Below are 18,805 nucleotides of genomic sequence, written 5' to 3'. Positions count from 1 at the left end.
TTCAGGTACTGTCATTCTGAGCCGCTCTCCTAACCCTCATGCTGAAGCCTATATTAAACCCCAAGCCTGCTTCATTAAAAGAAATCCACACCTTCAAATTCTACCACCACAGAAACAAAGGCAGGTGGGGGTCCCTGAGTTCGAGGCCAGCCTGGTCTACACAGATTGCAGGCTAGCAAGGGCTGCATAGAGTTGGTCTCTACTAGATATTTAAGAAAGAGAAAGAAAGAAAGAAAGAAAGAAAGAAAGAAAGAAAGAAAGAAAGAAAGAAAGAAAGAAAGAAAGAAAGAAAGAAAGAAAGAAAGGAAGGAAGGAAGGAAGGAAGGAAGGAAGGAAGGAAGAAAGAAAGAAAGGAAGGAAGGAAGAAAAGGAAAGAAAAGAAAAACTGGTAAAAACTGGCTCAGGTAGAAGGTGAGGTGTGATGGTTTGTGCACTTAATGCCCACATTCCGGAAGCTTGCTGGAGGAGCAATTCAAGTCCAAGGTCAGCCTGTGGTCACAGAGAAATCAGGGTCATTTAGGGAAACCACGTCTTAAAAAACAAACAATAGATGTCCAAACTAGTGTAAGGGACGTGGTTCAGCAAGTGCTCCATGCTGGACCTCAAAGCATCAGGGAGTCAGTTTGTCCAACGCCAGAGTTACTGCTCTAAGCCTAAAGACTTGGCCATTTCGGCCCAACCCTGGAACCTGGAGTCAAACTCCCTCTGTCTCCCTCAGTCCAGGCCCGCACAAGATGCCACTGAAACCGCCCTCCTCCCTGCGGTTCCCTTGTGCGCATGCGCACTGCTGCAGAGACGCACACAAGCCCTCCCACCCCTTGCCCCAGTCCTTGAGCTGGGGTCCTGGCTCTGGAAGCCCAGAACCCAGTCAAAGCTAGTGGCTCTCAGTCTCTGGTTTGAGATCTGATGTCCCAGCGCCTTCAGTATCACCACCCATAGCACATTGGTGCCACGGCGGCAGCGCTGAGAGGCCCGGATCACCGCTGCTGCCCGGCCAGCGCACTCGCAAACCACCCTTCGGGGACGTCCGTCACGGGGGTGGTCCCCGTGCTTCTGCGGCCTACGCTCTTCTCCGGGGACCCTTTCTGAGGATCCCTGGGACTCGGGTGGCGGTTCGTGGGTGCGGTTGACGTGCTGCACCTAAACCCGGGCCTGGTTGAGGACCGAGAAGGCGGGGGCCGCGATTTGCATCTTGGAGATACCCAGTGCAGAACCTCAGATTCCCCGCAGGCCTGAGGAGCTGAAAGCCGGGAACACATCTGACCTTGTGGCCGGGCAGCCCCCAGAGTGGTAACCCGGGGAAGCAGGGTGGCCGAAGCAGCAAACTCGGGCACGATGACCGTGGGCTGCTGCAGTCTGTCTCGCTTGCTGGGATACATACCAGTGGGGTCAGCCGGGACCCCTGACGCGAGGAAGGGGGTTCTGATCAAGTTCAGAAAAGCGTAGGGGTGAAGCCAGAGGGCGTGGTGGCACACCTGTCGCCTCAGGATTTGGGAGGTAGAGGCAGGAGGAGAAGGCGCTCAAGGTCATCCTCTGCTGCCTAATATTGGGTTGCAAGAGACCCCTCTGAAAGAAAAAAGAAACAAGGCCTGGAGTGTCTTCAATTCACTCTGCCAGTCTTCAGAAGAGGCAGCCACGACTTCTGTTTATAAGCGAGTTATGTGTGAGTTTCTAGTGCTTCTGTGTTGCTGTGAAATATGCTTAGGGTTTTGGGGAGGTTTTGGGTTTTTGTTTTTTGTTTTTTGGGTTTTGTTTTTTTTTTTTGAACATGAGTTTGTTTAATTAACTTCTTTTTGAAAGCCGTCTGTGAACATGTTTCATTCAGCTGTTAGTGGTATCGCTGCTGCTCAGGCATTCGAGGCCAGCCTAAGTTACACTGAGACCCTGTCACTGCTTTGGGTCTGAGAATTTCCCTTCATTTTCAGCGGCAGAGACCTCGTTTAGCGTGCAGTGCCTGTGGTTCTATGGTGATGCAGCACCCACGTGCTACACACTTAGTTGCCCCGTTTTTCTTAGGGTTCTCTAACACAGAAATACCTCTGCTAAAGGCTGATGTGTGATTTGTTAAGGACTAGCATGCTATGTAAATGTTCGAGTTGGTGCTGGAGGGACCCCTGAGGCACTTCCTCAGGTCACCTGCACCTGGAGTAACAAATGGTTGTAAGGACCACGTGGGTACTGACTATTGAACTCAGATTACTCTGGAACAGCAGCCAGTGCCCCTAACCACTGAGCCATCTGACCACCCACCCTACCCAAATCTTTTGTAACCGGTCTTCTAGGTGATCCTGGTGCGTACTGAGGTCTCACTGCCACATTTTTCAGCTGAGTTCCCTGTCGTCTTGAGGAGGATGTATTTCTGTGTAAGTCTTCTCTCACCACTCACAGCTTGTGTGTTGGAAGCCAGGTTGTGTATAAGAAGGGAGAAATGGGATGACACATTGACTTTTAATTTTGGAAGCTCTGAGACAGTTCTGATCTCGTGGCTGCACCCTCTTCCTCCAGCTCTAGCCTCTGTGAACGGCTTCTCCAGGTCATGATCCTTGACGAAGGACAAGCCAGTTCCTGCAATTCTAGAACCATGGCTCATGTAAGTTCATTTCTCTGATATTCTGACCTAAAAGATAGATAGATAGATAGATAGATAGATAGATAGATAGATAGATAGATAGATAGATAGATAGATAGACGGGCAGGCGGACAGACGTACATACGTACAGACAGACAGAAATAGAGAAATATCTCACTGTTGATTTATTTATGTTTCACATGTGTGCATGCACATAGGAGCTTATGTGGCACACATGTGACGGTCCCAACTTTTGCACGTTAGTTTCCTTCTCCTTTGTGTGACCTGAGGTTTGAACCTGAATCGTCAGTTTCCCTTGTGGGTCCTAGCGATCTATCGAGCTCAGGCATGGATTGATTTGCATTACTCAATTCTGTGGGGGTGGGAGGTGCCACAAGTGTCCGTGGAGGTCCAAGGACAACCAATTCTCCTTCTACCGTGTGTGTCTCTGAGGTGGAACTCGGGTTACCTGGCTTAGCAGCAAACACCTTTACCCTTACGGCTGCCCCGCCATTTTTATTCTGTCAGGTTGCACAAATACTCTGCTACTTTGAAACTTCCTAACAGAACACGGTCCTACAGATGCACCCCGTCTCTTCTGTTCCACTGAGGGATGGAGCCTCCTCTGCACTCTTCTCTCCACCTTCATCCAAGGGCACGCTAGTCGAATCAGTCCCTAACACGGGCCTATTTAGTGTGAACCCCTGAAGATCAGAAATTTCCTCCTTAAAGCAACACTGCCCCCATAGAAATTATAGTGTGTGCAGTAACTACATATATAATTAAATATTTCAGTTGCTGACATAGTAAAAGTCATATGATATACAAGGCACATATATGGTCTTACTTATTTTATTTATTATTATTAATTGTGATGGTGGTGGTGTGTGTGTGTGTGTACATGTATGTTCAAGACAGAATTTCTCTGTGAGGCCCTGCTGTCCTGGAACTCACTCTGTAGACCAGGCTGGCCTCGAACTCAGAGCCCCGCCTGCCTCTGCCTCCCGAGTGCAGAGATTAATGGTGTGAACCACCGCTCAGCATCTTTTATTATTTTAATATATTTATTTAATTTTATTGTATGTGAGTGTGCGTGGGTGTGTACATGCACACCACAGGCATGCGGGAGCTTTTGATGTCAAAAGAGGATGTGAGATCTCTTGGAAACAGAGGCACAGGTTGTTCTGAGCCACCATGTGTGCTCTGAGAACCAAACCTGGATCCTCTTCAGAAGCCGCAAGGGCTCCTGACCTCTGAACTGTCTCTCCAGCCCCTTTAAAGCACTTTCTCGAAATGTTATTACTTATTTATGCGTCTGAGTGCCTGTACGCACACATGCGTTCTAAGTGTTCAGTATAGATAGGTTCTGGGAACTCTGGTCTTCTGCAAGAGCAGAAGATGATGACTGATAAAATGAAAATAATTTGGATGTTCCTTAAGGGTGCGCCAGGGCGGATTTAAAACACAAAAGATTATCTGTGAAGAAATTAGATATGAAACAGACAAAACTGTTATCACCAGGCAAGTAAGCTTTTCCTTGTTGAAAGGGAAGGGAAATATGAGAAAGAAATGGCAAACTGAAGTAGAGAGGAAATGACATCGGTGACTCTATTTGACCAATGAGCCATCTCTCTAGTCCCCAGTGGCCATGATAGTTTTATATATTTGAAAACGTGGTCCCGAGTTATTGGAACTACTTGAGAAGAATTAGGGGGTGTGGCCATGTTGGAGGAAGCGTGTCACCAGGAGAGTGCTTTAAGGCTTGAAAAGCCCACGGCAGGCGCAGCCTCTCCCTCTTCTTCTGCCTCTCTGTATGTCTGTCTGTCTGTTTCTGCCTGCTGCCTGTGAGTCAGACTGTGAAGCCCTCAGCTACTGCTCTAGAGTCACACCTGTCTGCTTCCCGCCATGATGGTAATAGGCTAACCTTCTAAAACTGTAAGGAAGGCCCAATTCAGTGCTTTCTGTTTCAGGACTTGGCTTGGTCATGGTGTCTCTTCACAGGAATAGAACAGTGTGACTTAGACACACACGCACACACACATGCACACTCACACCTGACACACACAGGGACACACACACCCTGACACACACACGCACGCACACACTCTGACACACACACATACACGTGCACACGCACACACACACCCTCACACACCATGACACACATACACACACACACCCTGACATGCACACACACACCCTGACACACACACACACACACACACACACATGCACACATGCACGCACACACACACCCTTACACACAATACATTTTGACCCATTTTTTACACTGGTACGCTGGCTTGTCATTGCAGAGTGTGGTGATGTTCCGAGATGTGACTGTGGACTTTTCTCAGGAAGAGTGGGAGTGCCTGAGTTCCTACGACAGGGATCTGTACAAAGATGTGATGCTGGAGAACTACAGCCACCTAGTGTCACTGGGTAAGCTCATCTGCATCAAACCACGTTCCCGGGGCTGACGTTCTAACTGCCAAGACCCTCTCCTTGTGGTTTAGAACAGGCACCTCTGTGTGGTCCCATGTAACTGAAATTCATAGATATAATTTAGCTTTTACAGAATACTTTTATAAATGTAACTTATATATTATGTATTATAAAACATAAGTTTTATAAAATAAAACTTTTATTAAAAATACCTTTTAAAAGGATGGGGTTGTAAACAAAAATAGAACCTTTCCCTACAAGAATCCTAGTTTTAATGTTTTTCCACCCTGGTAGCCATTTCTGTTTTGAAGACTTGACTACATAGAGTCTTTCTTTTGGTTCTGGAGCAATGCCGCAGAGGTTAAGAGCACTGGCTGCTTTTGCAGAAGACTTAGGTTTGGTTCCCGGCATCCACATGGCAATTCACCAACCCTGCAACTCCAGTACCAGGGGATCCAACGCCCTCTTCTGGCCTCTGAGAGAACTGCATCACATAATGCATATGCAGGCAAAGCATTTAAATAAAAGTTAAAAAAAAAAATCTAAAACAGCTGGGCATGGTGGCACATACCTTTAATCCCGGCATTCAGGAGGCCGACGCAGGCCAGTCTCTGAGTTTAAGTCCAGCCTGGTCTACAGAGTGAGTTCTAGGATAGCCAAGGTTACTCAGAGAAACCCTGTCTTGAAAATAATAATAATAATAATAATAATAATAATAATAATAATAATAGCCTCCCTACAAGGTATCGTGTACCTCATCTTGCATTCACTACATAGCCATGACACCAAACCCCTGATCCTTCCTTTATCTCCGAAGTGCTGGGGTCACAGCCATGTATCTTCCCACCTGGCAAATAGATCATTCTTTAAATATATTCTGTTCTTTTTTTTCAAGCAGGATGTTCCATTTCTAAGCCAGATGTGATCAGCCTGTTGGAACAAGGGAAGGAGCCCTGGATGATTGTGAGGGCTGAGAAGAGAAGGTGGAGCCAAGGTAAGTGACTGCTCTATATCCTTTAGTGGAGGCCCCGCCCCTAAGATGCTGCTGGGGAGGTTGGAGGACCCGCCCCTAAGATGCTGGGGAAGAGACATGAAACTTGAAAAGAAAACTTCCCTCCCATCAGCCTTGTAGTCACCAGTGCCTCCAGTGTAAAGGTCACGTCCGATTCTTCCCCCAGCCCTAAACTCTCAGAAATAAGGCTCGGACTCAAATATATTACAGATACCTCAGCCATCGAGCTAGGCTGTTCTCTGACTGGATCACAACTAGAGATAACCCATTTGTTTTAACCCATAGTCTGCCACGTGGCAGGTCACCTGTGCTCAGGTACTACGTGTCCATCTCCTCACATCTTCCTGGGCAGATTGCAGGTGCCTCTAAGAATTCTATCTTAGAATTCTTTCCGGGGGGCTGGAGAGATGGCTCAGCGGTTAAGAGCACTGACTGCTCTTCCAGAGGTCCTGAGTTCAATTCCCAGCAACCACATGGTGGCTCACAACCATCTGTAATGAGGTCTGATGCCCTCTGAAGATACACTCATATATATAAAATAAATAAGTAAATAATTTTAAAAGAAAAAAAAAAGAATTCTTTCTGCCTCCTGGATGTTCCACTTCCTATTTCCGGCCTAAGCCACAGGCCGTGGGCTTTTTTTTTTTTTCTTTTTTGAGCTGGGGATCGAACCCAGGGCCTTGCACTTCCTAGGCAAGCGCTCTACAACTGAGCTAAATCCCCAACCCCGGCCGTGGGCCTTTTAATGGACAGGCGAGGCATCCAGGACAAGGTACGAGATGGTCTCTGTACATTCCAGAGCACTCATCTCAAGTTTCCTAGGAGGGCATCGCCTTAACCATGAATAGCTTCAGTTGCCTGCAGGAACGCAGTCATTGTCATAGTCAAACTTGGGCGCAAATAAGCCAACTCCTTGTAGCAGAGCCTGTTTATCTACAGAAGAGTCTCGAGCTTAAGACAGATCACAGTGCCAAATTCTGTTTAAAAAAAAAAAAAAAAAAGACTGGGTCTTATCCTGTAACCCTGGTTGAAATGGAACTCACTACGTAGACTATGCTGACCCCAAACTCACAGATCCACCTGCGTCTGTCTCCTGAGTGCCGGGATTCAAAGCGTGTGCTGCTACATCTCACCCTTTTTATTTTCAATTGTGTGTCTGTGTGTCTGTGTGCATCTGTGTGTCTCTGTGTGTGTGCGCACAGGTGTGAGGTGTGTGCATGTGTGTGCATGCACATGTGTGTATTGTGGTATGCATCTGTGTGTGTGCACGTGTGTGTGAGTGTTTGTGTGTGCGTGGTATGTATCTGTGTGTGCATGCACGTGTGTGTGTGCGCGTGTGTGCGTGTGTATGTGTGTTTGGCTTTGTTTCCTTTTCAGTGCACTAGGGAAACTGATCCTCATTGTTGCATGTATTGTGGGTTGTCCCTCTGGGTGCTGTGTTGTGTTTGTACGGGGTCATTTACTATTCTTCTCCTGAAGGAGACTTCTTTCCAGTTTGGGCATGTTACAGAGAATGTTACTATATGGTATAAATTCTTTTTTTAAAATATCTTTTTTCTTTTTAAAAATTATTGACCTATCGGGCTGGGGATGTGGCTCAGTGTAGAGAGCTTGCCTGCTATGCATGAAGCCCTGGATTTGATCCCCTGCACCACATAAAACCAGACATGGTGCTGCCTACCTGTAACCCTATACTAAGGAGACAGAGGCAGGAAGATCATGCGAGGTCACCTTTGGTAACATGCTGAGCTCAAGGCAGGCCTGGCCAACAGGAATGAAACACTGTCTCAGAAAAAAAATCACAGTAAACAACAACCTAAGACTGTATCAAATGCTTTAAAAGATGTCTCTAGGGCTGAGGATTTAGCTCAGCGGTAAAGCGCTTGCCTAGCAAGGCCCTGGGTTCGGTCCCCAGCTGGGGGGGGGGTGTGTCTGTGTGTGCATTTACTAGGCTGTTTTGCCTGCACGTTTCCCTATGCACCATGTGTGTAATTTGTGCCTGCAGAGGCCAGAAGATGGTGCTAGGTCCCTTAGGATTGGAGATACAGACAGTTGTGTGCCACATGGGTACTGGGAACAGAACACAGGTCCTCTGCAAGAGCAGCAGGCTCTCTTAGCCACTGACCCATCTCTCTGGTCCCTAATTTAGTAGTTTAGAGGACGCAAGAGTGGGCTATAAGGAGCAAAGGGGATAATAATGTGGATATGGTAAACACAGGGAATAGTATCCATGGGGAAATGGTCTTCATTCATTCTGCCTTAAAAACGAGTCATTCATTAGCTATTCAGTGAGACTGTATAAAGAGAAAAATTATAACAAATCATATCTCAATAAAGCTTTAAAATTTGAAGGAAAAAAAGGCCATTCGATTGTTTTAAGTGGCGAGGCTTGAGAACCAACTCAGCATGTAGAAGTGCTAAGTGGACTTGCAGAGGACGTGAGTTTGGTCGCAGAGTTCTGAGTCAGAACCGGAATGGCGGCTCACAACTGCCTACGACCCCAGTTCCTAAGGGATCCGGCCGCGGTGGTCTCCTGCACAAACGTGATGCGAGCAAACGCATATGAAATACATAGGACTTAAAAATGAATTTAGAGCGGAGATTCTCACATTTTGATCACACCTAGATTATCGAGTCGGACCATTTTCTTTATCCTTCCTAAGCCTTTTTAAAATCACATGATTATTTTGGGGGCTTTTAAGTCCTTTCAGCTGTTTGTTTTGTCTTCTTTTCCTGGTCTTGCGCGAAGTCTTATGATGTACCTCAGGCTGGCCTGTACCTGAAGCTTTTACCTCAGCCGCTTGAGTGCTGACGTCACAACCTGCTAGAGGCTTGTTTTGGTTACTTTTATTTCTTTATTTCATCCAGATTAGGGCGACGGAGTCATGCCTTTATCTTCTTTTGCTTTCAGATCTGGAATCCAGATATAGAAGTAAAGTGTTACTTCCAGAAAAGAACACTTACGGAATTAATTTACCTCGGTGGGAAATAATGGAGAGGATTAAGAGGCGTGGCCTCGAGGACTCCCTTTTTGGGAAAGATCTTGAATATAAAATATTTGAAGAACAAGAGAACTCTCGTAGGGTATATTTCAGTCACGTGAAAAAAAACACCCCGGGAAAGAGACCTCCGTCCAGAAAACGCACCTCTGTCGGCCTCTGTCAGAAAAGTGCTAACGGAGAAAAGCCCTACGAGTGCGGGGAGTGTGGGAAGGCGTTCAGAGTGCGCCAGCAGCTCAGCTTCCACCAGAGGATCCACACCGGCGAGAAGCCCTACGAATGCAAGGAGTGCGGCAAAGCCTTCCGCCAGTGCGCGCACCTCAGTCGTCATCAGAGGATCCACGCCTCCGACAAACTCTACGAGTGTAGGAAGTGCGCCAAGATCTTCCCGTGCAGCCTGGACCTTCGAGGGCACCAGAGGTCTCACGTGGGCGAGAAGCCCTACGTCTGTAAGGAGTGCGGGAAGGCCTTCCGAGTCCGAGGACAGCTCAGCCTCCACCAGAGGATCCACACCGGCGAGAAGCCCTACGGGTGCACCGAGTGCGGGAAGAGCTTCCGGCAGGTGGCGCACCTCACTCGGCATCAGAGGCTCAACGGCGGCGGCTCGCGCCACGAGTGCAAGGAGTGCGGCCAGGCTTTCCTGTGCAGCACGGGCCTCCGGCTGCATCACAAGCTGCACACCGGGGAGAAACCGTACGACTGCAAGGAGTGTGGGAAGGCGTTTCGGGTGCGGCAGCAGCTCACCCTGCACGAGAGGATCCACACCGGCGAGAAGCCCTTCGACTGCAAGGAGTGCGGCAAGAGCTTCAGCCGTGGCTACCACCTCACCCTTCACCAGCGCATCCACACCGGGGAGAAGCCTTACGAGTGTCGGGAGTGCCGCAAGTTCTTCCGCCGGTACTCGGAGCTCATTTCCCACCAAGGCATCCACGTTGGGGAGAAACCCTATGACTGCAAGGAGTGCGGGAAGGCTTTCAGGCTCTTCTCCCAGCTGACTCAGCACCAGAGCATCCATTTTGGGGAGAAACCCTATAAATGTATGCAATGTGAGAAGACTTTCAGACTCCTCTCACAGCTCACGCAGCACCAGAGCATCCACACGGGCGAGAAGCCCTACGACTGTAAGGAGTGCGGGAAGGCCTTTCGGCTCCACTCGTCCCTTATTCAGCACCAGAGAATCCACTCTGGTGAGAAACCGTACAAGTGCACCGAGTGTAAGAAGTCCTTCCGTCAACACTCACACCTCACCTACCATCAGCGAATTCATAAGAATTCTTAAGGATCCTTCCACGAACCCTTGCACTGCAAATTAAGGAGCGTTAGAAAATTAGAAAATCAAAGAAGAAAAAAAGGTTTTAGTCCTTTTTTGCTCTGTGTTCACGAGTAACAGCATAAGAGGTTTCAGTCGAAGGAAAAAATGTTAAACTTTTGGAAATCCTTTCGTAAACGTATAAAAAATATTCTGTACTGTATGCCTACCCTTAGGGTATAGTCAGGGTAACAACTCATTTTGAAAATTAATAAATAAAAAGAAGTGTCGTTTAGCGTGCATTACCTGCATAAACTCTCAGAGCTACTGAAAGTGGTTGAGGTACAGTTCTTTTTTTTTTTTAAGATTTATTTATTATATATAAGTACACTGTCAGCAGTCAGTGCTCTTAACCACTGAGCCATCTCGCCAGCCTGAGGTACAGTTTTCGATTAGAGAGTTTCATCAGAATCACGCAGAGTGATATGGAATTAGGAGGTTGTATCAGGAACCCACATTTTGTAACTCACAATAGAGCAGCGATTCTCAACCTGTGGGTGGTGACCCCTTTGAGGTTAGACCCACTCTTTCACAGAAGTCACCTAAGACCATCGAAACACAGATTTGTATTATGATTCATAACAGTAGCAAAATTACCATTATGAAGTAGCAACAAGTAATTTTATGGTGGGGGTCACCACAACAGGAGGAACTGTGTTAAAGGGACTCGGCATTAGGGAGGTTGAGAAGCACGGCTTTAGAATTTAGCCATTGGGCAATAGACTAGCTTGTACTTGCTAGTAAATCGGTCCGCCTGGCAGCATCTGAGCGCACTGATCCATCTCGCCACCAATGTAGCACAGGAAAGCATTCGGTGCCTTGCACTGAGACAGTGTGACATTAACACCTAACTAGACACACCCAACCTCTAAACCAATGAGACAACCGCCAACAATTTAAAAAAAAAAAAAGAATTTTAAAAAAAAGTATAATCGGGGTTGGGGATTTAGCTCAGTGGTAGAGCGCTTGCCTAGGAAGCACAAGGCCCTGGGTTCGGTCCCCAGCTCCGAAAAAAAGAAAAAAAAAAAAAAAAAGTATAATCTAGGCCAGATCTTCACAATCCTTCTTGTGTGTTCTTTAAGCTTTTTGCATATTGAAGATGGAAGTGAAATCTGTGTATAAACTTTTTTAAAAAAAATACTTTCTTAAAAGTAATAAAGACTTTTTTATGGGCAGTGATGTCAAACGTGAATTATTTCACTGTGACCACCCACATGGGCTGTTTCTCTGCACCACATCACAACACCACTGGTCTTTCTACTCTAAGTGTAAAATAGAACCAAATGCAAGCGTCTCCATTCCTGACTAGTACACTGTATACTGGGGTCTTTGAGGTATGATAATCCAAAACTTCTCAAATAATATCTGAAACTGGATAGTATTTGAAGTAATCGCCCAAGAAACATTCTCTTTTGTTCTGTTTTCTTCTCTTGGAGGCGGGCACTCACTGCCTGTCTCAGACTCACTGACTTCTGTCTCTGCCTCCTACTGCTGAGATTCTAGGCAAGCACCTCCAAACGGGGCTGCTGGGTGATGCATTTTTTTTTTTTTTTGGTTCTTTTTTTTTCGGAGCTGGGGACCGAACCCAGGGCCTTGCGCTTCCTAGGGAAGCGCTCTACCGCTGAGCTAAATCCCCAGCCCCAAATTTCTTTTTTTTTTTTTTTTCCGGGCTGGGGACCCGACCCAGGGCCTTAAGCTTACTAGGCAGCGCTCTTCCACTGAGCCAAATCCCCAACCCTGGGTGATGCATTTTTAAAATGGTACTGTAGTTAAGTGAGGATATTAATGCTGTGTGTAGAGAGAATCTCTCACAAGCATCACTGTTGTTGAAAATATGTATCCCAAATGAGGTTTCTACCCCACCCTTCACCATTCAGTCACCAGAGAAACAAGGCACAACCTTTGTATCTCTAATAAGCTCTAATCAGCACTAGAGCTGGGCGGATGTCTACATATCTAAGCTTTTAGAATCTATTTCCCATCAATAACCCCAAACGATGATTTGCAATGTTCCATCTGGCCTTCTCTGAACTTTGATTGGCCAACCCTCATGGCCAAAATTCCATGACGCACCTAACCCGTGGTGTCTTGTCCTCTACCCGAGTTCTTTTCTCTTCTTGCGGTTCTCCTCTGACCCCAAACCCGGGCATCCTAAAACCCGGCCTATGTCTCTTCTGCCTAGCTATTGGCTGTAAGCATCTTTATTTGACCAATGGTTTTAAATTAAGGAGCAGGGTCACATTGTATTTGCAGATTCTCTTGTCCCTTAGGCAAACAGGCCTTGTGGTGGGGGGGGCAATATTTAGCATTACAATACATAGGAAAAGACCAAACCTCAACACATCACCTGTCAATAAGAAAACCTGGGGTTGGGGATTTAGCTCAGCGGTAGAGCGCTTGCCTAGGAAGCGCAAGGCCCTGGGTTTGGTCCCCAGCTCCGAAAAAAAGAACCAAAAAAAAAAAAAAAAAGAAAGAAACTGGTAAAATGGGCTGGAGGGATAGCTCAGTGGTTAAGAGCACTGACTGCTCTTCCAGAGGTCCTGAGTTCAAATCCCAGCAACCACATGGTGGCTTACAACCATCTGTAATGGAGTCTGATGCCCTCTTCTGGTGTGTCTGAAGACAGCTACAGTGTACTTACATATATAATAAATAAATCTTTTAAGAAAGAAAGAGGCTGGTAAATACTGCAGCAAGTGAAGGAGAAGATAAACATGCTGAGAAATTTAGGCCTTATAGCACAGATGCCCCTACAGGTTTATTCCCAGGGTATAGCAACCTACATAAGGGCTATATATTGGCTTGCTGTTTTTCTACAGTAATTAGACATTTTAACCTTAAGGAACAATCTATGACTGGGCAACAATACAAAGAAATCCCCAAAGCATAATTCTGAGCAAAAACAGGCATAAAAGATGGCGCCCTGCCCGGGAAGGTAGCTCAGTTGGTAGAGAGCTGTTTAGCAGGCAGGAAGTCCTGGGTTAAATCCCCAACACTGCCTGTGCCACACATTTAAAATCATAGAACTTGAGAGGTAGACACAGGAAGGTCAGCAGTGTTGGGGTCCAGGAGTCACCTCGCAAACCACAGGAACACTGATCTCAGTCAGACAGGGATATATTATTGAGCATACACCCCAGGACTGGTCAACCAGGGCCATGGTCCAGATTTACGAACTGAACCATGACCCTGAGTTAAGGTTCTAGAGGACGTTTAAAACCTGAGATCTATAAACATATGTGGATTTCCTTAGGAACATGTCTGTGTCGTACACTTCTCCTGCTCCCATTGGTTGACGTATTCAACTGTGGCAGGGGACTTGTCTAACATTCATGTCTTAATTTGCCAACCAGAATGCCAGTTACCCACATATGTCTCTTTCTGCCAAGTAGGATGTCAGTTTCCCAGGGAGGTCTTGGGAACTTAAACTTTACTGGACCCTTATTTAAAATGGAAGTCTTATTCCAAATAGTGTCTTATATGGGTGCAAATATCTCTTACGTTGGGGTCCACCCCAGAGCAGCAAATACCATAAGAGCTTATATGCAAGTGTAAGAAATGCTGCTGGATGGTTGGTTTGGATCCAAGCTTACTGTGGGTAACTATACAAAGCAGGTCTACTGACTTCCATTGTGATTGGTTTCCAAGGGCACAACAGAATATGTAACCAGCTTGGGAATTAGAAAGTTTCCTAACAACAGCAGAAACATATGTGAAAGTTTCCTTATAATATCAGTAAGAGCACAAAATGGCAGGCTAGCCAGGTAACAGTGACGTAGGGTCTTAACATTTTATCGCCCTAACAACTAGGAGATCAAAGCCAGCCCAGACTACATGAGTCCAAGGGTGATTTGAATATGTTTGGCCCAGGGACTGGCACTATCAGGAGATGGGACCTTGTTGGAGGAAGTGTGTCACTGTAGGGGTGGGCTTTGGGACCCTCCTCCTAGCCATGTGAGAAACAGTTTTTCTCCTGGATGCAGTCAGATCAAGATGGAGCTCCTCCCACACCATGCCTGCCCGGAAGTTGCCATGCTCCTCTGAACCTGTAAGCTAGCCCCAACTAAATGTTGTTCTTATAAGAGTTTATGGGGATTTAGCTCAGTGGTAGAGCGCTTGCCTAGCAAGCACAAGGCCCTGGGTTCAGTCCCCAGCTCCAAAAAAAAAGAAAAGAAAAAAAAAAAAGAGTTTTATAAGAGTTGCCTTGGTCATGGTGTCTCTCCACAGAAATAGAAACCCTAAATAAGACACCCAGTCTTTTTTTTTTTTTTTTTTTTTTTTTAAGACAGGGGTTTCTCTGTGTAGATCTGGCTGTCCAGAAACTTCCTCTGTAGACCAGGCTGGCCTTGAACTAATAGAGATCCACCTGCTTCTGTCTCCCAAGTTCTGGGATCAAAGGTGTGTGAAGTGGGGATTTCAGTTTTCGTTGGAGACTCAGTTTTGTCATGTGATCTTTTCCTGGAAACTGTCTTGTGAGAGGATTATTTTGCTGAGAACAGACACATTGTGTTTTTCTGGATGCTGTCTAGGGAAAAGGCATTGCTGGAAGGGATGCTTGAGAGAACACATGATGTTTGGAAGGAGTGTAAGTGTAACCCAACAGACAGTGGGCAATGCTCTGGCATTGGTCCGCCTTGCAGCTCTTTGCTGGTCTCCATTGGGCTTTGCTGAAGCTGTTCTCCGCTGGTTACATTCTTGCATTGGTTTCCCTTGCTTTCTTCCATGCTCTTCATTCGTAGTGACTTTGTTGCAAGAACTGCCCCAAAGAACTTCCCCCTGGGTATTATGGCTGCTTTTCTGCCCCTTTCACAGACTCATACCAATCAATAAAGCCTGGAGATTTTTTTCTGGATCGAGGCACTGCTACTGATTTGTGTTCGGTGTTTGCAGAGTGGACTGGGCTGCTGTTGCTGATTTGGGTTTGATGTTTTGCTAGTGGTCTGGATTGCTGACAATGAAATTGGGAATTGCCCCCAAAGAACTATTTCTAAACACGTCCACAACCCCCAATTCCTATTAACCTTTCTTTTCCCCTAACTTTGGTAGGTGGTGGGCTAGAAGGGAGGTTGAACCATTAAAGATCCATTATTAAAGTAGGTTTTGAGAAATCTAAGCCTACAGGCATGTGCCGCCACCGCCAGGCAGGAGACCCTGTCTTTCAAAAAAAGAAAAAAGAAAAAGAAAAAGTAATAGTCTATGATTCTCTGTATAATAGATACAAAACTCAATACCTTTTCCATGTAGTTAGAAGGTAGGATTAGTAATTGGGGTGGGGTGTGCTGCCCAAGAGTAACAGCAATAGAAGCAGCCTGGGGGCTCTGGGGACAGCAGCATGGGGGCTCTGGGGACAGCACCATGAGGAGATCTGGGGACAACAGCATGGGGGCTCTGGAGATAGCAGCATGAGGGCTCTGGTGACAGCAGCATGAGGTCTCTGGGGACAGTAGCATGGGGTCTCTGGGGACAGCAGTATGAGGTCTCTGGGGACAGTAGCATGGGGTCTCTGGGGACAGCAGCATGTGGGCTATGGTGACAGCAGCATGGGAGCTCTAGGGACAGCAGCATGGGGGCTCTGGGGACAGCAGCATGGGAGCTCTGGGGACAGCAGCATGGGGGCTCTGGGGACAGCAGCATGGGAGCTCTGGAGACAGCAGCATGGGGGCTCTGGGGATAGCAGCATGGGAGCTCTAGGGACAGCAGCATGGGGGCTCTGGGGACAGCAGCATGGGAGCTCTGGAGACAGCAGCATGGGAGCTCTAGGGACAGCAGCATGGGAGCTCTAGGGACAGCAGCATGGAGGCTCTGAGGACAACAGCATGGGGACTCTGGGGACAGCAACATGGGAGTTCTGGGGACAGCAGCATAGAGGCTCTGGGGACAGCAATGTGAAACTCTTAGGACAGAGTTGGGGTTCTGGGGACAGAGTGTGGGTGCTCTGCAGACAGCAGTGTGTGGCTCTGGGGACAGGAGTATGGGGCTCTGCGGACAGCAGTGCTTGGTCACTGGGTTTGGGTGCTGATTTGACAGATGTATTCAGTTTGTGAGAATTCACACTGTACACAAGTCCTTCACTTGTCCATACATTCTGTATAGATGTTGCACAAGTAACAGTTTTTAACTCAGGCAATGACAGTAAGTCCATATTAAGTTCATGTACGTTCTTTTGAAAAAGATCGGGGAGAAAGCTGACAATTCTCTTATGTTAGAGAAGATGGCGGAGTTGGCTGAGCCTGTGGAGAGTTTGCAAATAGAGGCAGAAGTGCTTGGAAAATCAAAAGAGCCCCTGGGATGAGAACAACAAGGTGCAGGCTTGATGTCAGAGACCAGAAATTTACTGCACGATGAAAAGGGGAAGCAAAACACACTGGAAGGTAAACTGCGACCTTGCCCTGCTTCACAACTCTTACTGCCAAGGGCTCAGAGCACCTCTATAAAACTAGGGGCCGGGAAGAGCAGGAGATGGTACAGGCACGACTGGATAGTGTTCAGCCAAGCGCACCACCACAGGATTTCCTTGGGCCTACACAGGCACCTTCAGCCTTCCCAGTCTTTGTGCAGCACATGCCTGATAATGATGGTGCTCCTGCCTGTAATCAACTGACCTGGCATCCAATAGAAATGGTAGATCTAAAGCATTTTAGAGAGGCTGTTGTATTGTATGGCTTACACTCTCCATTTGTTAAAGAAATGTTAAACACTTGGGCTACACAGAATAGGATTATCCCCCAAGATTAGAAGGGATTGGTGTCAGCTGTTCTAGAAGCTGGACAAAAACTACAATGGCTATCATGGTGGAGGCACGAAGCCACAAAGATAGAACAATGGAATATGGCGAGGGGGATAAATGTTAGTAAAGACAAACTGAAGGGCTGGTTTGCCAGAACAAATCAGATCTGATGATGGCATAGTTGAACAATGTCGTGTTGTGGCTTTAAGGGGCTGGGATATGACTGAGAAGCAGAGAATACATTCTACCTCATTTACAAAGGCAATACAGGGACCTGCAGAAGTGTTCACCGACTTCTTACAAAGATTGGGTTCAGTTGTAAATAGAGCCATACCAGACCCTGAAAACCATACAGCCACTGATACAAATATTAGCCACTGAAAACACAAATACTGAATGTAAGAGAGCAGCCAGACCATTGAGAGTACAAGGAGCCCTGGTAGATGAAAGGATAAGAGAGACAACTGGTATTGGTTTTCAGAAGCATCATACTAATATTGTAGGACAAGCCATAGCTATAAGTCTTAGAAATCTAAATGCCCAATGCTTTAAATGTGGTGAATTTGGCCACAAAGTGTCCAGTGGATTACCTATGTAGGACCAGAAGAGCAGACAGGGAAGTGGAAACCTTATGTAGCTAACATACCCATAAATTTATATGGAAGGGATTTTGTTTTTTACAACAATGAGGTCCTAAACTAAATGTTTGCATAATTCCAGGAAGAGCAAATGAGGAAATTAGGGGTGATGTAGGAGATGCTCCTGGGGAAGGTACTGATGCAGGTTGCTAGCATTCTGTCTGAGTTCCACACCACAGTTGCCTGGCAACAGCCAGGTATGCCTGACACTGTAAAAGGGGCTGCTTGCCCCCTCCTCACACTCTTGCTCCCTCTTGCTCCTCTCTTGCTCTCTTGCTCTTACCCTCTTCCCCCTTTCTCCCCATTCCCTTCCTTTCCCCCTTCTCTCCACAGGCTCATGGCCAACCTCTACTCATTCTATTTCTCTGTCTCTCTGTCTCTCTGTCTCTCTGTCTCTCTGTCTCTGTCTCTCTCTCTGTCTCTGTCTCTGTCTCTCTCTCTCTCTCTCTCTCTCTCTCTCTCTCTCTGACTCTACTACCCTCTTAACTCCCCTCCCCATGCCCTGAATAACCTCTGTTCTATACTATACCATCATGTGGCTGGTCCCTCATGGGGAAGGGATGTCTGAGCATGGGCCCGCTAAGGCACCCCCTTCCCCATACTTCACCCACCTCCATAGAACATAATCTCTCCTCTCTTTACCTTTTGATAAACACAAAGTTGGTGCCCAAACCCGGGATATATCCTCTCTTTTTCTTTTTATAAACACATCACAGGTGATCAAAAAAAAAAAACAAAAAAAAAACCACATGCTATGCCCATGATTCAAAAGCAGGACATCATAGGAACTAAATTTCCAAATTTATATAAATGGCCACTGCTAATATACCAACAACCTTGAAAAAAAATATACTGAAAAATAAAAGAAAAATTGGGGGCACTTGGGAACTGGTACAAAAGCAGCTGGAGACTCAACATACCAGCCCATGGAATTCCCCTGTGTTTGTTGTAAAAAAAAAAAAAAAAAGAAAGAAAGAAAGAAAAAAGAAAAGAAAAGAAATCAGGTAAATGGATGATAGTAATGGATTTAAGAGCAATTCAACCAATGGGTCTGTTATAGCCTGGACTTCCTCTGTTACTGAAATCAGGGCTAATAATAATTGATT

At 46.5% G+C, this 18,805-nt stretch overlaps 1 protein-coding gene across 1 annotated transcript; it reads left to right on the top strand.

The window, feature by feature from the left end:
• Positions 1-2,353: 2,353 nt before the first annotated feature.
• Positions 2,354-11,242, top strand: LOC116892347 (zinc finger protein 30). Its single transcript, XM_032893989.1, has 4 exons — positions 2,354-2,590; positions 4,885-5,011; positions 5,910-6,008; positions 8,938-11,242. Exons 1-4 carry the CDS (start codon positions 2,537-2,539, stop codon positions 10,302-10,304), a joined length of 1,647 nt encoding a protein of 548 aa, XP_032749880.1. The 5' UTR covers positions 2,354-2,536; the 3' UTR covers positions 10,305-11,242.
• The last annotated feature ends 7,563 nt before the right edge of the window (positions 11,243-18,805 follow it).

The sequence above is a fragment of the Rattus rattus genome, chromosome 2 (genome assembly GCF_011064425.1).
Source record: "Rattus rattus isolate New Zealand chromosome 2, Rrattus_CSIRO_v1, whole genome shotgun sequence".
Taxonomy (NCBI): domain Eukaryota; kingdom Metazoa; phylum Chordata; class Mammalia; order Rodentia; family Muridae; genus Rattus; species Rattus rattus.
This window is presented reverse-complemented; position numbering and strand designations above follow the sequence as displayed.